This window comes from Polypterus senegalus, chromosome 1, assembly GCF_016835505.1.
Source record: "Polypterus senegalus isolate Bchr_013 chromosome 1, ASM1683550v1, whole genome shotgun sequence".
NCBI classification, from domain to species: Eukaryota; Metazoa; Chordata; class Cladistia; order Polypteriformes; family Polypteridae; genus Polypterus; species Polypterus senegalus.
The window spans coordinates 194,118,478-194,138,023 of record NC_053154.1 but is presented as its reverse complement, the minus strand read 5'-3'; the positions used below and the strand labels follow the sequence as shown (position 1 = coordinate 194,138,023).

Genomic DNA, 19,546 nt, shown 5'->3' with positions numbered 1-19,546 from the left:
ATACATATATATATATACATATATACACATACATATATATACATATATACACATACATATATATATACATATATATATATACATATATATACATACATATATACATATATACATACATATACATACATATATACATATATATATATATATATACATATATATATACATATATACATATATATATATACATATATATATACACATATATATATATATATATATATACACACATATATATATATATATATACATATATATATACACATATATATATACACATATATATATATACATATATATATATATGTGTAAAAAAACGAGCAGTAATCCAATGGCTATAAAGATTAGTTTTTTTTCTCCCCCCTTTTTTTTTACTCAGATATCACTGTGGTCATATGTCACCCCTGTTGAAATTACACATTTATGTATGTAAACAGATTAAACCAAGATAAATCTTGCCAGAACTACTTCCACTTTAATTGTGCTACTGCAAAACTATACAATGAAAGAGAAAATGAAACAGAAACCATTTAGGGAAATAACATAAAAATCAATGTAACCCAGATGATGTCAGGATAGTACTACAGGAACAGCTGAGCTTTATTTGGAAGGAACCACTTTAACTGATGGCAAGTGTATACTACTTATTCTTTACCATAAGTTTTTGATTTTATTTTCCCTAAACAATTTGATTTGTTGTCACCTTCTTGTATAGGTTTCAATTCCACAAATAAAGATGCAAAACGTTCTGAAATGATTTATCTTGGTTTAATTTCTTACATCACAAAAACCTGCTATTTTAACAAGTTTGTGTAGGTTTTTACATCTACTGTAACTCTGTTCGTATAAGAGACAGTTGTGGGAGTGATCTTGGGACTGGGAGGCAACACTTTGGGGTGTTTTTTATTGCCATATTATAATGTCTTGTTTGCTATTTGTTCTAACTGTTCACAATTTTTATTTCACCAATAATGATTTGATCAAATATCCTGGCCATCACTGAAAACTGTATGGGGTAATTAACAAATAAAAATATATTTTTGGGTGGAGTGTTCATTTAATAATGACAATTATTACAAAACAGCCAAGATAGCCATCATTTTCCACAAATTTCAGCCTTCTATAATAGCACATACAAAACTGAATCATAAATTATTAAAAAAAAAAAAGAGATTTAAACATATGAAGGGGTGCCTGACTGGAAAAATGGTTCCATGGCACATCTTGGTGGGCACAACAAAGAAAGAAAAAAAAAACTCTCAGGAGGGACCCCAACACTGGCAAAAAAGAGAAACCCATTTGCCAATAGGAGGTAGCAGACATAGAACATATAAATGGGGGTGACCCAGAAGTGCTCTGGTGTGGGTAACACTTTAAGAAACAGCAAGTTAGGTCAAGAGGAGAAATATGTGCTTATCTCAGAAAACATTACCTAATGAACATTAGAATATGAACTAATGTCCAGTGAAAGCTTGGGAGCATGAGGAGTACATAGTGACCTTGCCAACAAATGACTGTACAGGGCCATTAACTGCAGGCAATTTGCCCAATTCAGTGCTAGATCAAGGAGGACTGGCAGAATACTTCCATAGAACCCACAGAGGACAGCATAAAGCATTTATATTAGGGTACTGCCAACAGAACAGCTGTGTGGGAGACTTGGCCTTTAAATGCCAACTGAAGGGGTGCTGTATAACCCACTGTCTCTAAATTAAATTTTTGATTGGTGTCTTTGAAGGAAAATTACCACCAATTACACTGTCCTTTAAAGACATGGTTTGGCAGCATTTGAACGCATTCCATTTTCTTTCATGAGAGTGCTTTCCAGAAGTGGTTTATTTTACAATATTTTATTACAAATTAGGGCTGCTTGTTATACCATTTCTGGAAAAGTACTGAAAAACCCAAATTTTAAAACAATGTGTTACCAGCATTCTGGTGAATCTCTCCCACTCCCTCTCCTTAGCACTCAATACTGCAGTTGTGAAAAAACATCAGTTTTGTAGACTTCACAGAATGAAACTGCACACTTCTCTGTCACCAGAAATTCACAGGGACTCCCCCAATACTGCTGTGATGCATTCTGGACTTCACAGCAATGAAAGGTAAAGCGATGCATTGTTTGGCAAAACTGCATGACACACTAGGAAGGCGAGCAATTGTGTGGCACAACATTGAGGTTGGAATAAGATACTTAAGTCCAAAAACAAGCTTAAATACTGAAGTCAAAATTTTAGTGCTGATCCAACACTAGTACAAATACATGTGTTTGGGACATTGCAAGCATACAACTAAACTTCCGACATATAGATTATGCCACATGACTAAATTGGGATTTTGTTCATGGATGTTTTGGACGTTGTTTGCTGTTATCCAGTGCAGGTCATTGTAGATAAAGCTTATGAAAGAACTGGAATTTTCACTCTGCATTAGAGCATGAGATCAAATTTTTTTTCTAACCCATCACTACAAACTACATGGAATAAATAACATATAAACAAATATTTTTGGCTGGAGTATTCCTTTAAACTTGCATACTGCACTAAGCAAGACAGCATCAATTCAGCATTAACTATTCCCCAGAATAATGGAAAAGTCACAGGTCAGGTCAGGATGGGGAGCATGCACTGGTACAGTGCATTACCGCACTTACCAAGCAATGAAACAGCTCAGGATCCTGGTTGGCAACCCCCAGGCAGACACGCAGTCCAGTCCCACCCTCTGGAAATGACCCTCTACCTGCCGCAGCCAGGTGTTAAGTGGGTGTCCCCTTGGCCTGGTCCAGCCACTTGGGTCCTCAACAATAAGGATCCTGCAAGCCGGATCACTATCAGGGAATTGCACCACATGGCCGTAGTGCCGTAACTGACACTCCCTCACAATGCAGGTAATGTGCCTCATTTGGGACTCTGTGAGCAATCTCTCATTTGACCCAGAGCCAAACCAGTAGTACCCAAGGATTCTCTGAAGAGACACAGTACCAAAGGAGTCCAGACTTCATCTCAGGCCACTGGATAGCGTCCATGTCTTGCAACCATGTAGCAAGAGAGGAAGCACCAGGACTCCAAAGACTTGGACCTTCGTCCTTTTGCATAGATATTGGGAGTGCCACACACACCTTTTCCAGCAACCTCATGAACCCATCTCCCGACCATGCTCTCCCAATCATTCTACTGACTTCATAGAAAGAATCCCCAGAGACATCAATGTCCCTACCGAGGTAAGTAAACCTCTCAACAAGGCTGACACTCTCTCCGCAGACAGGCACATTGCTGATGGCTGTGCCTAAGAGGTCATTGAAAACCCGGATCTTGGATTTTATCCAGGACACTCACAAGCCCAGACACTCAGATTTCTCACTCAGTCTCTTGAGAGCACCGATCAGAGCCTCCATTGATTCTGTGAACATCACAGCATCATTGGCAAAGTCATGAACAGTAAATGTCTCTTCACCAACAGATGCCCCAAAGCTTCCAGACCCCACGACCCTGCCCAACACCCAGTCCATGAAAGTATTGACTAGAGTAGGAGCAAGAACACACCCTTGACAAACTCCAGAATCAACTGGGAAAAATTCAGATGTTCTACCTCCACTCTGCACAGTACTCCCAGTATCAGTGTACAGGCCAACAATGATATTGATCAACCTTCAGGGGATCCCGCAAAGTCCCAGTATGTCCCACAGGGCAGCTCGATCAACTGAGTCAATCACTTTACAAAAATCATCAAAGGCTGCAAAGAAGCTGCCAATATTCTTGTTTGTGCTGCAAGAGAACCCTCAGTGTCAGGATGTGGTTGATGGTAGACTTGATAGACATAAAACCAGACTGCTCCAGTCGCTGGTAGGTGTGCTAGTAATCACGGATCTTATTGAGGATGACCTAAGCAAGGCCCTTACCCGGCACTGAGAGCAGTGTTATCCCCGTGTAGCTGCCGCAATCCAGGCAATCACATTTCGCTTTCAGGATAGGGACGTCATGTCCCGTTTCCAGTCAGTTGGGATGATGCCAGTCTCCCAAATGGAAGCAAAGATTGCTTGCAAAGCCAGGAGGACGGCCTTACCACCAGCCTGGAGAAGTTCACCCCAGATACCACAGAACCCCTGTAGCCTTCCCTACCCTCAGCTGGTTCACCGGTTCAATCTCTCAGTGAGACTGGGTGGTTCACAGCTAATTGGAAGATCAGCCTCAAGAACCGTGGACCTAGAGATAGCCAACATCCTACCCAGAGGATCTGCTTTAAACAGCTGCTCAAAGTAGCCAGCCCAGTGGGCCACCACTGCAGTGTCATCTGTAAGAACCATTCCATTAGCCGCCCTGACTGTGACTCTCTGAGGAACAGATTCGGATGTGAAGAATGCTTTGATTCATCTGTAAGCAGGATCTGGGTCACTAGACCATAGATGGTGTGTCACCTGCTTACAAATTCCTCTAAAAAATGCTTCCTGATCTACCCTCAAAGCCCTTACAGTCGCCCTTCTCAGTTTCCGGTATAGACTGGAGTTGCTATCAAGCCATGCGCTATGACTCCTCTCAATAATATCCAGAGAGCCCTGTGAGATGAAACACCTCCTTGACAGAACACTGCTAAAGTCACATACAAATATAAAAGGTCACACATACAAATTTGAAAATAAAGAGAAAAAAAGATCAGACAACAAGTGGTAGAGTAATGCAAAAGTGTTTAGACAGGCAAACTAAAACCTATTAAGGCACATCATTAAATTTTAATGGTCAGCAAAACATTAAAAAATATATAACTGGAATTTGCTCCATTATTAAAAACAAAACAATCTATCTTTTTCAGCCACCCTATATTTGATCCATATTCAACTACTTTACAGCATTAAAATTGCAACTACATATTTTCTCAATAAATAGAAACCAAAAAATAAATATTGTAGTTTCTCATGTACCTGAGTCCTCAAAAGTTCTTCTTGCAGCTTTTCTGCTTTTTCTTTGTCAGAAACCTGGAAGACAACAGTAAGTAATGTTTTGAAACATTTACAATAACAGAGTAATAACTGAGAAGACATGTTACATGAAAGTCTCAAACAGAAAAATTCCAAAATGTATTTAATCAGCAATAAGGAACATTTTGCTATTACTAGATTTGACTGCTTACCTTGTGGAGTAATATTAAAGACACATAAATCTTACAACATAATAATTTATAAAAAAAAGCTATTTGTGAATGGAATATGTAACTTTTCATTAAAAGGGTCAATATGAATATTTAAAAAATGGGACGGTAAAATACACTATTAATCACATTTAGAAGACCTATTCAGTCTCAGGGACAGAAAAAAACTTTTAAGTTACGTGCACAAGAACTCTTCCTCAAATTTACAAAAACACAAGAAAATAGGCGGATTTTTGATGTTGCAAGGTGCTTAAAATGTAGCATAGATAATTACAAAAAAAATCAGTTAATTTCAATGAAAAATACCACAGTAAATCTTTGTTAACAACTTCTTGTTATGAAGATGCACACAATTCTCCAAAACAGTAAGTTAATACAAGAGGTGGCATCATTTTTAAAAAGATGTTCCCCTTTATTGTGTAATGTGTTGTATATTTAGCAAATACACAATTTCATTGTTAAGTTTGAAATATTTAGAAGCAATTTTCTATCTAGGAGGGTGGCACGGTGGCGCAGTGGTAGTGGTACTGCTGCATCGCAGTAAGGAGACCTGGGTTTGCTTCCCAGGTCCTCCCTGCGTGGAGTTTACATGTTCTCCCCGTGTCTGCGTGGGTTTCCTCAGGGTGCTCCAGTTTCCTGCCACAGTCCAAAGACATGCAGGTTAGGTGTATTGGTGATCCTAAAATTGTCCCTGGTGTGTGTGTGCCCTGCCCGGGGATTTGTTCCTGCCTTGCACCCTGTGCTGGCTGGGATTGGCTCCAGCAGACCCCCATGACCCTGTGTTAGGATATAGCAGGTTGGGAAATGACTGACTGCATGCATTGTCAACTAATATTTAGAGATGATTTTGATTACTTGCTTACTATGTACTATTTGTCTGGATGTAATTTTTTTTAATATTTTAGTTTTTGAAATATACTGATTAATTCAGTGATGGACACAGTTTAATAGGCTAAGATGAGTATGGTCAATAACCTTTTAATAACAAACTAAATAATATAGCAGCCTTATTGATTTCAAATTGAAATAAGTATAGTGCACATGTAGTAATAAAAATATTTTGACTTTTTATCATAAGTTTAAATCTCATTCAAGGGAGGGAAAGTATGAGGCATCAACTCAGTTTCCTAGAAGTGTAACAATAATAATATGGCTTGAACGAACTGCAAGCTGCTGTGTTTACTTAGATAATGGTTTAAAATTTAAAATGCTTTCATAAGATGAAATCCAGATGACACTAGATCCTTCTGTTGTATTTGGTCTATGTTTGGAATTCTTTCATTCAATCAAAAAATTGACATTTGCAGTTCTGCATGTAAAGTTTTCTACCAAGTTCATCAACAGAACATGAAAAATATTTTTTAAACAAAATCTAAAAAAAGAATATCACTTACTAGACCACTGTCTATGCCAATATACAAAATACCACAATTTTGTATTTAATTTTAAATATACTTAAATTATTTACAATCACAAAAAGTAGTACATCAGTTGCAATTAATATAAAAATGTTAACCTCAACAAGTCGAACAGCGACTTCTCAATAGCAGCTCACAGGCAAATATAAAAATCCACACAATGAAAACTGACAATTATTAGTAACACTGATGGCAAAAAACTGAATAAATATGTTACAGCAGTATCTATCGTTGTTTTCACATCCTCATTCTGGTTATTTTCACCACAGGCCTATATTGTTTCATAAACACTTGAGGACATTAATTATGACAGCAAATCCTTCTGTATTTTCATAATGAAGAAGCATCAGCAGGAGGTATAATACCACATTGATAGCACTTTTCTGTGCATATGGGGTGTTGGGGGCTCGGTTTAGTTTCCAATCTCATCTTCATTTGTTGCATTCCAAGTCTAAGACTTGTGGTGTATGCGTGGTTGTGCACTATAAAGGTACTGGTTACCCACCCAAAGATGTTTTCTACCTTGCAACTAGTGCTGCTAAAAACGATTGCTAAAACCTGTAACCCAGAAATGGAGTGGGATCAAATAGCATTCTATTCTGCTTACATACATGTCAATGGTGTGCTGGCCAAATATGCCGGACACATTAAACATGGCATAAACATGTATTTAAGCACACATGCAGTGAGTACTGGTGACACCTCTATGGTATAACACATCAAGTTGTTGGTCCCTTTTTGCAAAGCTCCAGCATACAAATATGGAGACATCCCTGAATGTGGAAACAATTCAGGTTTTAAGACTAGAAGTGACCCCAGAACGGGGTTTAAAGACAACCCAACCATGAAGGTATGTGCAGTGTAGAGATGGGAGGACAATGGCCAAAGTCCTGACAAGCGCAAGAAAGAAAGAGCAGAGAGAGAGAGAGACAAGAAGCAAGTCAAGGTATAAATTGCACATTGTGGGAAAGCAGTCCAGTCATTAACCAGTGATGATTCCAGAGGCCCTATATTATGTTGTAGTAAGAGTTGTGTATGTGTATATTCTTCAGTACAAATTTTTCATTAAAACACTTTGGCCTTCTTGAGATCTGGGATGAATCAGCAGAATTCCCTGATCTCCAAAAGCTATTATATTTTCTTTTAAAATAAGAAATTTTTAAGTCAGTAGACTTTTTTTTAGATCAGTTGTCAGCTTGTATCATGTACAAGTATTAAATCTGTAAGTGTGCATATAAAGCCGTAAACACTGCTCAGAGTGAATGTGCAAAACAGCTTAGAGCGTAAATTTAACTTTAATAAGTAGGAAGCTTTTGATCAAGAATTAACTTTATGTTTCATTCACCAAGACATTTGATTTTCTGTGTTCTCAGACACCTTGACTCTTTTTTTTCTTGATTTTAATTAGAAGCACATAATACTCCATACAGCTAAGTCAAACTTAACAAAGATAAGCAAAGCAAAATTCAACTCCCACCCAAGAGAAAGAGAGGAGAGACAGCAACCAAAACTACTCTATAAATGGAACAAGAAAGGAAGGGTATAATTTTCCCCAAAATAGAAGCTTAATCTAAAATCTACCATGTTTTAAGAAAGTTTTGAACAGATACTCTAAGTGAGAATTTGATTTTTTTTCCAGTTTCAAGTAGTAGAGATCATTAGTTACCCACTGACTTACAAGAGGTGGGGGATTCTTCCAGTTGAGCGAAAAATCTAAACAAATAGATTGTAATGTAACATACAACACATTACTATTACATAATAAATTTCAACATGCATCTTTTTAGGGGTTCATGGGAAAACAACATAAGCTGCAATGTGACAGTAAAAGACCAATAGCAAACTAATTATTACTATTAATTTATATTTGTGTTTCTTTTTTAAACAATTGGAGCACAGCCATTTTGAACTAATTTGCTCAGGGTCACAAAATGAGTCACAGCTGAGAACTGAACTAGCCACCCTGTGGTTTAAAATTTAGTACCTTACCCACAACATCATAATGCCTGCTTATGAATTCACCAGTAAATTAGTGATATCCACTGAAGACTGCCCTTCAGTATTTCTAAATACAGCACACTTTAACTACCTTTTCATCCCACTGTCACTTTGGCAACCACTTATGTAGAAAATCAAATAATATACAACATTATAAATAAAAGTAATTGAAGGTAAAGGTATAACTTATATACTGTACATCAAAATGCATTATGCATTTCAAAACAAATGCAATCAAAATGTCATGTTCAATCCTTGTCTTCACTTGACTGTCTTGTATCATAGAACATTTCTAAATTTTTAGCCTTTTAATAATGATTAGATACCTATTCATATCATTAAGATTACCTTTTAATTTTATTGATAGTGTTGTAAATTAATATGTGTTTGCTGTTAGAATATAGACTTACAGTGCAATGATTATTTTAGTCTTTTACCATGTTAGCTAACTACAAACAATTTGAACAATTCATGTCAATATTACAGTTCATTATTTAAAATAAAAATTATTTTTGTATTAAAGTATCCAAATGGGCAGTTACTAACAGCATCTTTTATGTACAATTGTAATTTTGACTTTGCTAGATTTTTTTTTTGCGCAACAGTGATAATCGATCAATCTTACATCATCTAATTTATCGAGAATATAGCATACAATTTGATCAGCCTTTAAATACTATACGAAAAATTTGAAATATAAAAAATTGAATAAACACAACTGTTTTAAATAAATCCATACAAGCTATTCCTTTATTTAACTATGAACACCACAAAATCTGAAATGCTAGTGTCAGTGCAGCTGCCATACTTTTCTAAACTATATTCTTCTGTAGCACCCTAAAAAACTCCTATTTAGGCAATGACTCAAATGTTGGGCTTGCATTTGCTTCTTAAAACCCATCACCTTGTGTTTTGGCTGGGAAGTGCTGGAATTATACTGCCCCGTGGCCCTGCGAGCTTCTTCTTCATGCGCCTGGATTTGTTGCTGTATTAGAAGCAGTTCTCCAAGTAGGCCCTGCCATGAGTTTGCAAAGGAAAGGGTAGGATGGGGACAGGGATGAAAGAAAGGAAAAAAAAAAACAATGATGAGGATAAAAAAAAGACTAAATAAAAAAAATGAGGAGGGAAATACAAGTGCACAAAAAAATCACAAAGGACAGGTGACTTTTTGAGAAACATCTGGGAAAATGGTTTGAGAAATACAGCACTACTTTTTTTCTTTAATGTATTGGGTATGCTATCCTGAAAATGTCTTACTTTTGGAGTTATTGATCACACCTGAAGTATCCTTGGTTCCCTAAAGTGGTGTTACTAGACGGAGACCAAAACTGCCCTAACAAAACCTAGCAGGTCACACAATTCTCACCATCTTCAATACATGATTTAAGTGATTTATGATTCTTACGCAAAACACAACTTTACCAAAAAAAAATCCTCAAACATAATTGGATAAATTACTTTTGGGTGACCACACATTGCAATAAAAGTAATATTTCATTACTTAAATTATTTAAATAAAATGTCAGTTTGTTTATTTTTGATACTGTATGTTTGTATTAACAATGCACACTAAACCTGATGGAAAATGAAATCTCTTTTCATTTGTGGACATGGGCTTGTTGGGCCAGGGATGGCACTTGCAAGTTTTTAACACTTCACTGCCCTATTTAAACAGCAACATCTCCATTTTTTTACTACCCTGAAATTTTGATTCACACTGTACTCACAGCAGGGAATACTTGCCTTTTTAAACTGCTTGTCACTGCCTTCAAAGCCATGCTTGTCCGTAGACTTAAACACGGATTCTTGTGAAGATTCTGTATAAGGAAATAAATCTGTTATCACTTAAGAAAAATTCAGAAAACATTTCTAAAGGTCAGAAAAAAAATTAAATCACTTCTCCAAAACAATTCAGAAATCATAGGGACCTAGTGATTATTCTGGCAGTATCACACTTAAATAGGATTTAAATCTATCTAAGAACACTCAAATACACACCTACACACATACAGGTCTAATTTAGAAACTCTAATCAACCTGCAAATGTTTATAATGTGGGAGAAAAACAGAAGTATCTGGAGCAAAACACACATGTGAAGGGAAAGACACAAACAACTTGGTTATCTGATGCAGTTCAAGATAAATCTCCTGGACCTTTGAGTCAGCAAAGCTGATCACTACACAAACAGATGAAAGATGGATAAAATAAGTCTAATATAATACACGACATACAAAATGTACATGAGCAACATGGATGACTGCATCAAGTTCAAGTTAGGCTCCATGAATTAATCCCTTCTGTGTTGTTTCAACAGGCTATATTATATTCTTATAGGAACTATAATGTCAGATGAACATCCTATGCTAAACTGTCCTGATGAAACCTGCAAAAGGACAAGGAACCAATTGCTGCCATAAACAAATAGAAAAAAAACATTTAAACTATACACATTTGTTTAGCATGGTTGTTCATGAAATTATGCAAATGTTCGTGAACTTCACTGAATTGAGGAAAATGCATTTCAGTCACTGGGGAAGGAAATATTTAACAAGTTTTAAGTGGATTATAATGGTAAATGGTGTTTTAAGTGCCCTTGATGGGTAGGGAAATGTATGCTAACTATGCTGAAGTGACTGTGGCCAAAAATGTAACTGCAAGTATGAACTAGCAGTGCTAACCACTGTGCCACTATGCCTCCCCAAGATAAAATTAATTAATCATAAATTTCAGAACAGTAAAATTTTTGGCATACAGGAAGCATGAATTGGTCTGCAGAGATTCAACGCCTGATACTGCCCATCTCAAACAGAAAATTACAGTTTGATCTTTTTTTTTTTTTTTTGCCGGTCACTTTGTCTTGATCACTGCTACTACCACCACCAAGGACACAATATACACTTGGATTCTTCACTTCAACTGTGCAACACACTGAGTAATACTGCTTCTGGAATAGGCTTACTATTATATACAATTCATACAGAAGTCCAGACAAAATTACACCATGGTTAAGACACAAATTCACAAACACATTTCCTTATGCGTTTTCTGCTTTAATGTTTTCTCAAGTTTTCCACAAATTTTTATCCCATTACTAGGATCAGAATTATATACTCGTGGGTTTAAGCCTGACTGGATTGGGGTAGATGTCCCATCTCACAATCGCTGCTACAACTCTCCGATGTCCCACTGGCCTCGTAAAACATCATGGGCCACTGAGAGAAGGAAAAAAAAAATGTCTATGCCGATCACATAGCACATTTCCAGGAAAATAATCAGTGAACACAGCATATTCGCTGCAATAAACACTTAAACAAATTTTGCTGATCAACACTATTCTATAACATTTGGAAAAAAAGTATTTCTCTTCCATATCTCGACTGAGTTTGTGCAACTGATAGTTTACTGTTTAGGATGTGTGCCCTGAGTACTCTGGAAGTAACTATTTAACAACACATTAGCAAAAAGGAATGCACTTTGCATGTTACAAACATACAACTGGATAACAGATATTTAGTTTATATGACTCCTGAAATGCAAGATTTTTTTTTCATTTTTCTATGTATGTTTTTCACCTTATCTGTAGTTGTACAGCTTATTCGTTTTTTTTAATATTATATTATATAACCTTTTTCTGCTCTTTCTATATAAAAAAAAAAACATTTTAAAAAATTTCCCTCAGTCACTACTACAAAGTACATGATGCATCATTTTTAAGTTGAGTGTTCTTTTAATCTGATTATTAAGAAAACACTTTACAGCTTTAAAAAATAAATACCTGAAATTGCAGTGTAATTGTTGACAATTTCTGTATGGTGACCAGCATCTTTGGTCTGCTTTCTTCCTTCATTTCACACAAACACTAATTATATAAACAGGTATTACTCAATCAGATCTTTACAGATAATGTAAAAAAATTGTGGAATTGGCCACAAATGAAATCTTAAGCAATGTAAATCTTTGCTAAACAACATTAAAAAAATGTCATTATGTTTACTGAAAAGCAGACATCTGGAAGTCTTTTGGTAAGCCAGGTAATCCAATTAGGAATTACTTAAGCATAAATAACTTGCTTAGCAAAAAGATTACTGCTACTCAGGCTTTGTCAATCCTGTAAGTTATTCATCGAAAAAAGAAAACTCCAGCAGGTGATATGTATACTAAACATGTAATTGCACATAGCCAAGCATTTTGTTTCGTTAACTATTCCAATTCAGGTCATAAAAAATCCAGATATATAAAACAGGACCTTGAAAAAGTCTGCTCCAAGAACAAAGTGTGCTTGATAAATATTTTAAAAAACTTTAAAAAAAATATTCTAAATTGCAGCCATTTCTCAATAGATTGTATATTTTAACAAGATAGTAAGCATTCTAAGCAAAAGTGGCTTTAAAATATGGAGTACTGAACTAGTGAGGACTTCGCTATTTAAAAAGTTATTTTAAATGAATACCTGTTCACCATTTTGAAAATGTCTTCTGAAACAACATTTGAAACTATAGATTCCTTTAACACTGGAATTCCTGGAGCCTACGAAAAAACTAATGCTGGGCCACCTTAAATTCCTTAGCACCTCTTCATCATCGTCTTTGTTTTACAAATTTGTAAATCAGTACAAGCAGCAAGCAGTCTACTATCCCATTCCCCAAAAACTCAGCTGAAGATCTCCCAGCTCAAATCTGTTTATCTGGATGCAAGGTGCCTGGAGTTAAATAAGGTTAAATAATATAGATTGTTGTAGACACAGAACACACATGAAATGTATGTATTCCAAGTAACAATATATTACTTACCCTATACAATTTAAGGCACCTCACACACAGATAAATAGACTTTAGCTCAGAGAATTTTGCGTCTCACATTTCAGCTGTGTCAGTGGAGGATGGGACAGCAGGCTTCATGCTGCTTGACACATTGCAAAACAAAGATGCTGATGAAGAGGTGCGAAAGAATTTAAGGTGACCCAGGATTATGACTTTTTTCGTAGGCTTCAGTGATTCTAGTGTTAATAAACAGCATAGATCATAACCTAATCTTTGTGTTCCAGTAATGAAGGTAGAGGTACCCAAAGAACAAAGAAAGTATCCTGAATACTGACCACTGCAGACTAAGAGACTCTGGTTGAAGTTAATCCTGCTAGTAAAATTTATGTTCTTGTATTATTATTTTATATACATTTGTTCATTGTTGATTAAACCAATTAAAGTGGCAAGAGAAAAAAGGCATTTTTACATTAAAGTTGCATAGGAATCAGTAAAATATCACTTCACTGGAATAGATAATGCACTTCCAACTAGCTATAAAACTGGTGGTAGCAGCATTTCCAGCACACAGATCCAGAACTTGATCCTAAATCTTAAACATTATTGTGAACTGTGCATAAAATACAATACTTTCTAATCAAATCATGTTATACTAGTTTTTTAGAAAATATTTAACAACACTACAATCTTGCTATAAAAAAAATCATCTTTTCATTTTTTTCAAAATGTGTTATCAAATATATTAAAAGGTTAGGAGTGTAACTTTTTTTGTAACTCAAACCACAAACTTACGTGCGAAAACAGTCTTTCTACAAGGACTTTCTGGTTGTATATTAAATAAAAAAATATCTGTCATCGAACACAGGCATGAGATTGCAATTAGACATTACAAATAAACAGTTTGTTGGCATGCAAAAATGTCTTTCCTGAGGAGCAAAACATTGTAATTTTGCAAGACTAGTTTTACTGTATATACTACTCTCAAATCAAAATAAAGCCAATAACTAGATCCTTAGAATGATTTAGAAGACCATTACTTCAAATTTATATTCAGGTCCACCCATACCATTAATAAGTAGCACTTAATATTAAATGTAAATCTGGTAAAAGCTTGAAATATACACAATTACACGTTTACTGCTTTAATGCAGTTATAACATACAGTAGAGGCCAGAAAATGGATTATATAAATTTGATTGTGTGAAAATAACCTCATAGCCAAAAAGAAATAGAATAAAATTATGATACAGATGGAGGAAGCTTAAAAAAACAGCCTATTACACTGATGATAAATAGACAGGAAACAAGGAAGCTCCTGTATTTTTATATGTTTGTTGTCTTTGTTTCATTATGTAAATAGTTCTAATATCGTGCATATCTAATTGTTACTGTGCAAGTGGCTATTTCATGCTTTAAAGCAACCTGTTAAAAGGCCTCATTTCAGAAAAGAAAATTCTGTTAATAAAAGTAAACTTCTCAGTGCTGTGTGCCTTTGAATGTATAAATTAATCTGAATTTATAGTAGATTAAATTATGAAAGAACATTTTATCCAAAATGTACAATAGATATTGGAAGTACACTTTTCTTCAGGTATTTGCAATCTCTCTTGGTTTTCTGCTTACTCTCCTGAGGCCTAATGTGTAAACAGTGCAACGGCCGTTTCCACGCACACATCATTATGTATAACAACTAAACTTGGCATTAAGTCATGCATATTTTCACGCCAGCTCGATCCATTGCATATGCAAGTTTTCAGCACGGTTTTGCAAACAGGTGACACCCAGCATCAAAGCAGTGGTACGGTTCCTGTGTGGATTCCCTTTATTTTTTAGATTCACATCCCTGATGTGGCTTTATCAAATATACTGAAATTAACCGTATATTATTTATTAGTTTAAGGCATCCAACTGTAATCAACCTGTAACAATAGAAAGGTCCACAGAATGGCCAAACTATTCCATATACCATAGCTGCTTTAGCGTTGTTACTCTCAGTGCACCACTCAAAGTATTTTAACCCACTGTATCCGAGTGTGGAATCACAGTTTTACAGCAGCTGTTCGGAAAGAGGACTATTGAGATGCAGCATCTAGCACACACTCATCCCAAGAGCTCTAAACACAGTCAATAACTCCATCAAGTGCTTCTGGTAGAACTGTTTGTACTTATAAGTACAATTAACTCACTGTAAAGTTGCACTAGCACAACCTGAGCCACTTTATGAACCATTAGCAATATCTGCACTATATGTACATGTATATTGTACTTATGCTTTCATATTGTATATGTTTCATTGTTTTTTTTTTTTTATCGTATAATTATTATTATTACTGTTATTTTAGCATTTTATAGGAAAATAAGTTTATGGAGGATTTGCATATTGAATCTCATGCTATGCAAAAACAATAAAGGAATTAAATTCAATAGAAGAAAGTGTGTATTTACAGTATGATGACTACTGGCTTTTAAGTCGATTTAGATTTCTAAGGGCTATCTTCTTAGAGCTGTTTATATCATTTATAAGGTGAAATGCAGTAAAGTAGGTATATTACATTATACAGATAAACTTTTAACTTAATTTTAAATAATGTATAATGTATGTTAATAATTAAACGTGTGGGCACAGTGGCGCACTATATGCTTGCTGGGACTGTCGCAACCCTGGACGGATAGATGTACTACGAAGATATTTCAATTTTCCTTAAAGGTTTTAAAGATTCGTCATTCAAAGCTTACAGATGGCTTGACATTTATTACAGAGCTTATCATGTGGCGATTGGTTACTTGGAGAAAGAAAAGGAAGGACGGGAATTGGGGGTTAGTACATTTGAAATAGTACTTGCGCAATAAATGATTTCATCAAGGGTCGTGCATGGTGCAGCAAGCATCTTGCAGGAGTAAGGAACAATCTCTGAATGGGGCACCAGCTCATCGCTGCCACTGAGCCACCATTCCCCCATGTTTAATACATGCTTTAAATTCCTATCATCATGAAAATTTAAGTATACATCTTAGTATTTAAATTGTTCAGAGAGCTGCAATATTATGAATGTAATGAATTTTCTGTCCTGTTGATGTAAGAGAAAGCCAGTTTAAGAAGCACTTATTGACTCACATACAAAGAGTACATAGAAGAACACATAGAATATGAAGCATTTAACGTGTTACTTTAATTATGACAGGATTTTAGAAACTTGTAAATTAAATGATTTTAAGATGAAGCTTATGACGTTCTACTTTAATGACAATATAAACTACATGATTAAAGTGGAAATTTTGAAATTAAAGTTGACATTTCGACCTTTTTCACTCCCACTGTGTCCCTATTTGTTTTCTTTTCTCTATACCCTAATACGCTTCCATACGACACTCAGACGGTGGGCTACAACTTGCCTTTTCACAGCGACTTTGATATCTGATCATTTCTTTTTATTTCGGGCACTGTGCGACTTTCTGAACTTGAAGTTTCGTTTCTTCTCCTCTCTATGTCACTCAGTCAACTTCCTTTTGTTGCTTATACCACTGCTTAAACCAACAAATAGTACGTTTTTCCTTGCCTCCACTCGGTATTCGCTGAAAATCTTCTTTTTTCCCCCCTGTGATTTTGCCACTGTCTCTTGACAAAATGCTGAACTTAAAATGCTATTTATATTGATTTGCATTTTCAAAAAGGCGTAATTCTGGGAGGAGTCAGGGTGGGGTGGCAGGCGCATGCACATGTGTTACATTTGACACTGACGGGGTTTTATGTAGCGAAAGAATGTGGAAGTTTGCGTACACACAGATTTACGCATAGATATTTTTGAGTGTATGCACATTTCTGTGTTTTTTTGTACACTCTGTTTTAGTGTGAATTCTACGCACACTATTATACATGAGGCCCCTGGTCTTTTTGTGGAGGCATTTTGCACTAACTGATCGAGGCACTGTGCCGCAACCCATCGTGTTCAAATGAAGGCTGGTACCACAGCTGTCAATAAGACCTACTGCATTGAATCCTCTGCGATAAAGCCTGGAAAAATCAGAAATGACTTAATAACATTTGTTAGGTAAAATGCCCAGTGGTGGCTGAATGGTCTTTTGGTCTCTGGAACCACTGCAGATTTTCTATTTTTTTTCTGCAGATTGTTTTTTTTTTTTTGTCCTCCCAGCCATCTGACCTTATTATTGTACTACACTTTAGAGACTAAGAATATAATATTATGAAGGACATTACCTTTCTACTAATTATATATTTGTAATGTACATTAATATTGATTTATTATTTAATTACTTATTATTCTTCTTGACTAATTGAACTTTTTTTCTTGTAACTATTCCTTTGATATCTTGTTTCGCACATAAAGCTACACTGTTGTTGCTATACTCAACTGAAAACCTAAACATAGCAATACATATAAACTAAATAAAGCTGACCTAGAAAACCATATATCAAGTTTTTTAAAATTTTAAATATAATGACTATTACATTAAGGTGGAATGTTGGCACAGTGGTAGTGCTGCTGCCTCACAGTAAGGAAACCAGGGTTTGCGTCCCATGTCCTCCCTCCAAGGAATTTGCATCTTCTCCCAATGTCTGTGTGGGTTTTCTCTGGGTGCTCCAGTTTACTCCCACAGTCCAAAGACATGCAGGTTAGTTGTGAACTGGCAATTCTAAATTGACCCTGATTTGTGCTTGGGGTGTGTGTGTGTGCACGGCCTTCCACCCTATGCCAGCTGGGATAGGCTTCAGCAGACCCCTGCGACCCTGTTCAGGACAAAGCCGGTTAAGCAATGACTGACTGACTGACTACTACAATACACTACAAATAAGGTTGCGCTATGCTTTTAAAAACAGATTTTAAGAGTGAAAAGCTTATTACATGCTAAAACAGCATCCAAAGATTACTTTTTATAGTATGGTTTCTTAAACTATGGGTCACAACCAAAACTGATTCACAGGTTGACACTTTTTGGGTCATGCCTCACTATTGTATAAATTGAGAAAGGCTTGCGAAGTGTCTTGAAATGGGTCCTCACGGGCAGTTGAAGTAATCGATATTGCTCTGTTATGCTTATAAGTGACAATTCACAAAAGGAGGATCCCCTATATGACTGATAGTGACAGTGATTCTCTAAGGGCCCACCAACCCATATAACTGTCTAACTGTCAGTGGTAAATCCACAGATCTGACAGCCATCACGGACTGGGTCTCGCAGACACTAAGAATGGCAAAATCGTGTTGTACAAAAATGGACGTTTAAGAATGGGAAACTGCAATGCAATGTATAATGGATTTTAAAAACCATCAGTTAAAGAGATTGCTATGTAGTCCTAGGTCAAAAAGTACTCAATCAGAGAGTCTGGCAAGTGAGAGGAAGTTGTTTAAAACAGTCACTAGTATTACTGTTTAGTGAGGAAATTACACCTACAATTGTGAAATATTGATACTATGAAAGTGAACCTTTTTACCTAAAAACATTTTTCACAGGTATATTTTAAGTTATTTGCATCACTAACTAATTGGTTCTAAGTTTAATTGAAAATAAGCTGATCAAACCAGCATTCATGTCTTATACACAATTATTATCTACCAAAAATGGTAATGTAAATATATATAGTTATTTCAGTTTCATTTCATTAACATTTATTTTATTTATGTTCATCAAGTTTTTTTATTTAATAGGAGTACATAAGAAATTGTTGTTGATCACATACTGCTTATTTTTATTTATACTGTATATTGCTAAAGATTGGTGAATGAAATAAAATTCTTGAATATCAGTCTTCACATCCATTTATAGAAAATCATAGAAGCACTTAGTAAAATGCAAGTCATAACGCTGCTATGACTGATATAACAGGAAAAAAAAGTAGTCCGTTACAGATTCCATCACTACAAAGACGACAAAGGTTCCAGATTATCAAACAGTAGTTATAAATGTGAGGGGTCATTTATTTTAATAATACATTTTGAATTACATAGGTCAAAGTAAAACACAGTTGCTATAGCATGAAAATAAAACACTAAATTAAATTCTTTCAAACTGTATACAGATATTCACTGGGTTACTCTAAAAACACATTAAAACTATCTAATGAAATGCAGAAACACAGTACTTCTTTTTTTAAAGTGCTTTAGAAAAATTACACCATAACATATACTTTGGCCTGGAAACAAGGAAAAGTAACCAGTTCATATCAATGGGATGCAACCAAAGAATGATTTATATCTGAAGACACAAAC

General features: G+C 35.5%; 1 protein-coding gene across 4 annotated transcripts in view; it reads right to left on the bottom strand.

Annotated features, from left to right (window-relative positions):
* The window catches only part of opa1 (OPA1 mitochondrial dynamin like GTPase), a 240,686-nt gene that overhangs the window by 209,759 nt on the left and 11,381 nt on the right, over positions 1-19,546 (bottom strand). For 2 of the 4 annotated variants that reach the window (XM_039766026.1, XM_039766034.1), the window contains 3 exons: positions 10,302-10,375; positions 9,463-9,573; positions 4,916-4,969 (listed from right to left, as the gene is read on the bottom strand). In XM_039766026.1, coding sequence (XP_039621960.1) covers positions 4,916-4,969; positions 9,463-9,573; positions 10,302-10,375 — 239 coding nt within the window. The remainder of the gene's footprint in view (positions 1-4,915; positions 4,970-9,462; positions 9,574-10,301; positions 10,376-19,546) is intronic. The other 2 variants (XM_039766043.1, XM_039766052.1) reach the window with 1 other exon arrangement.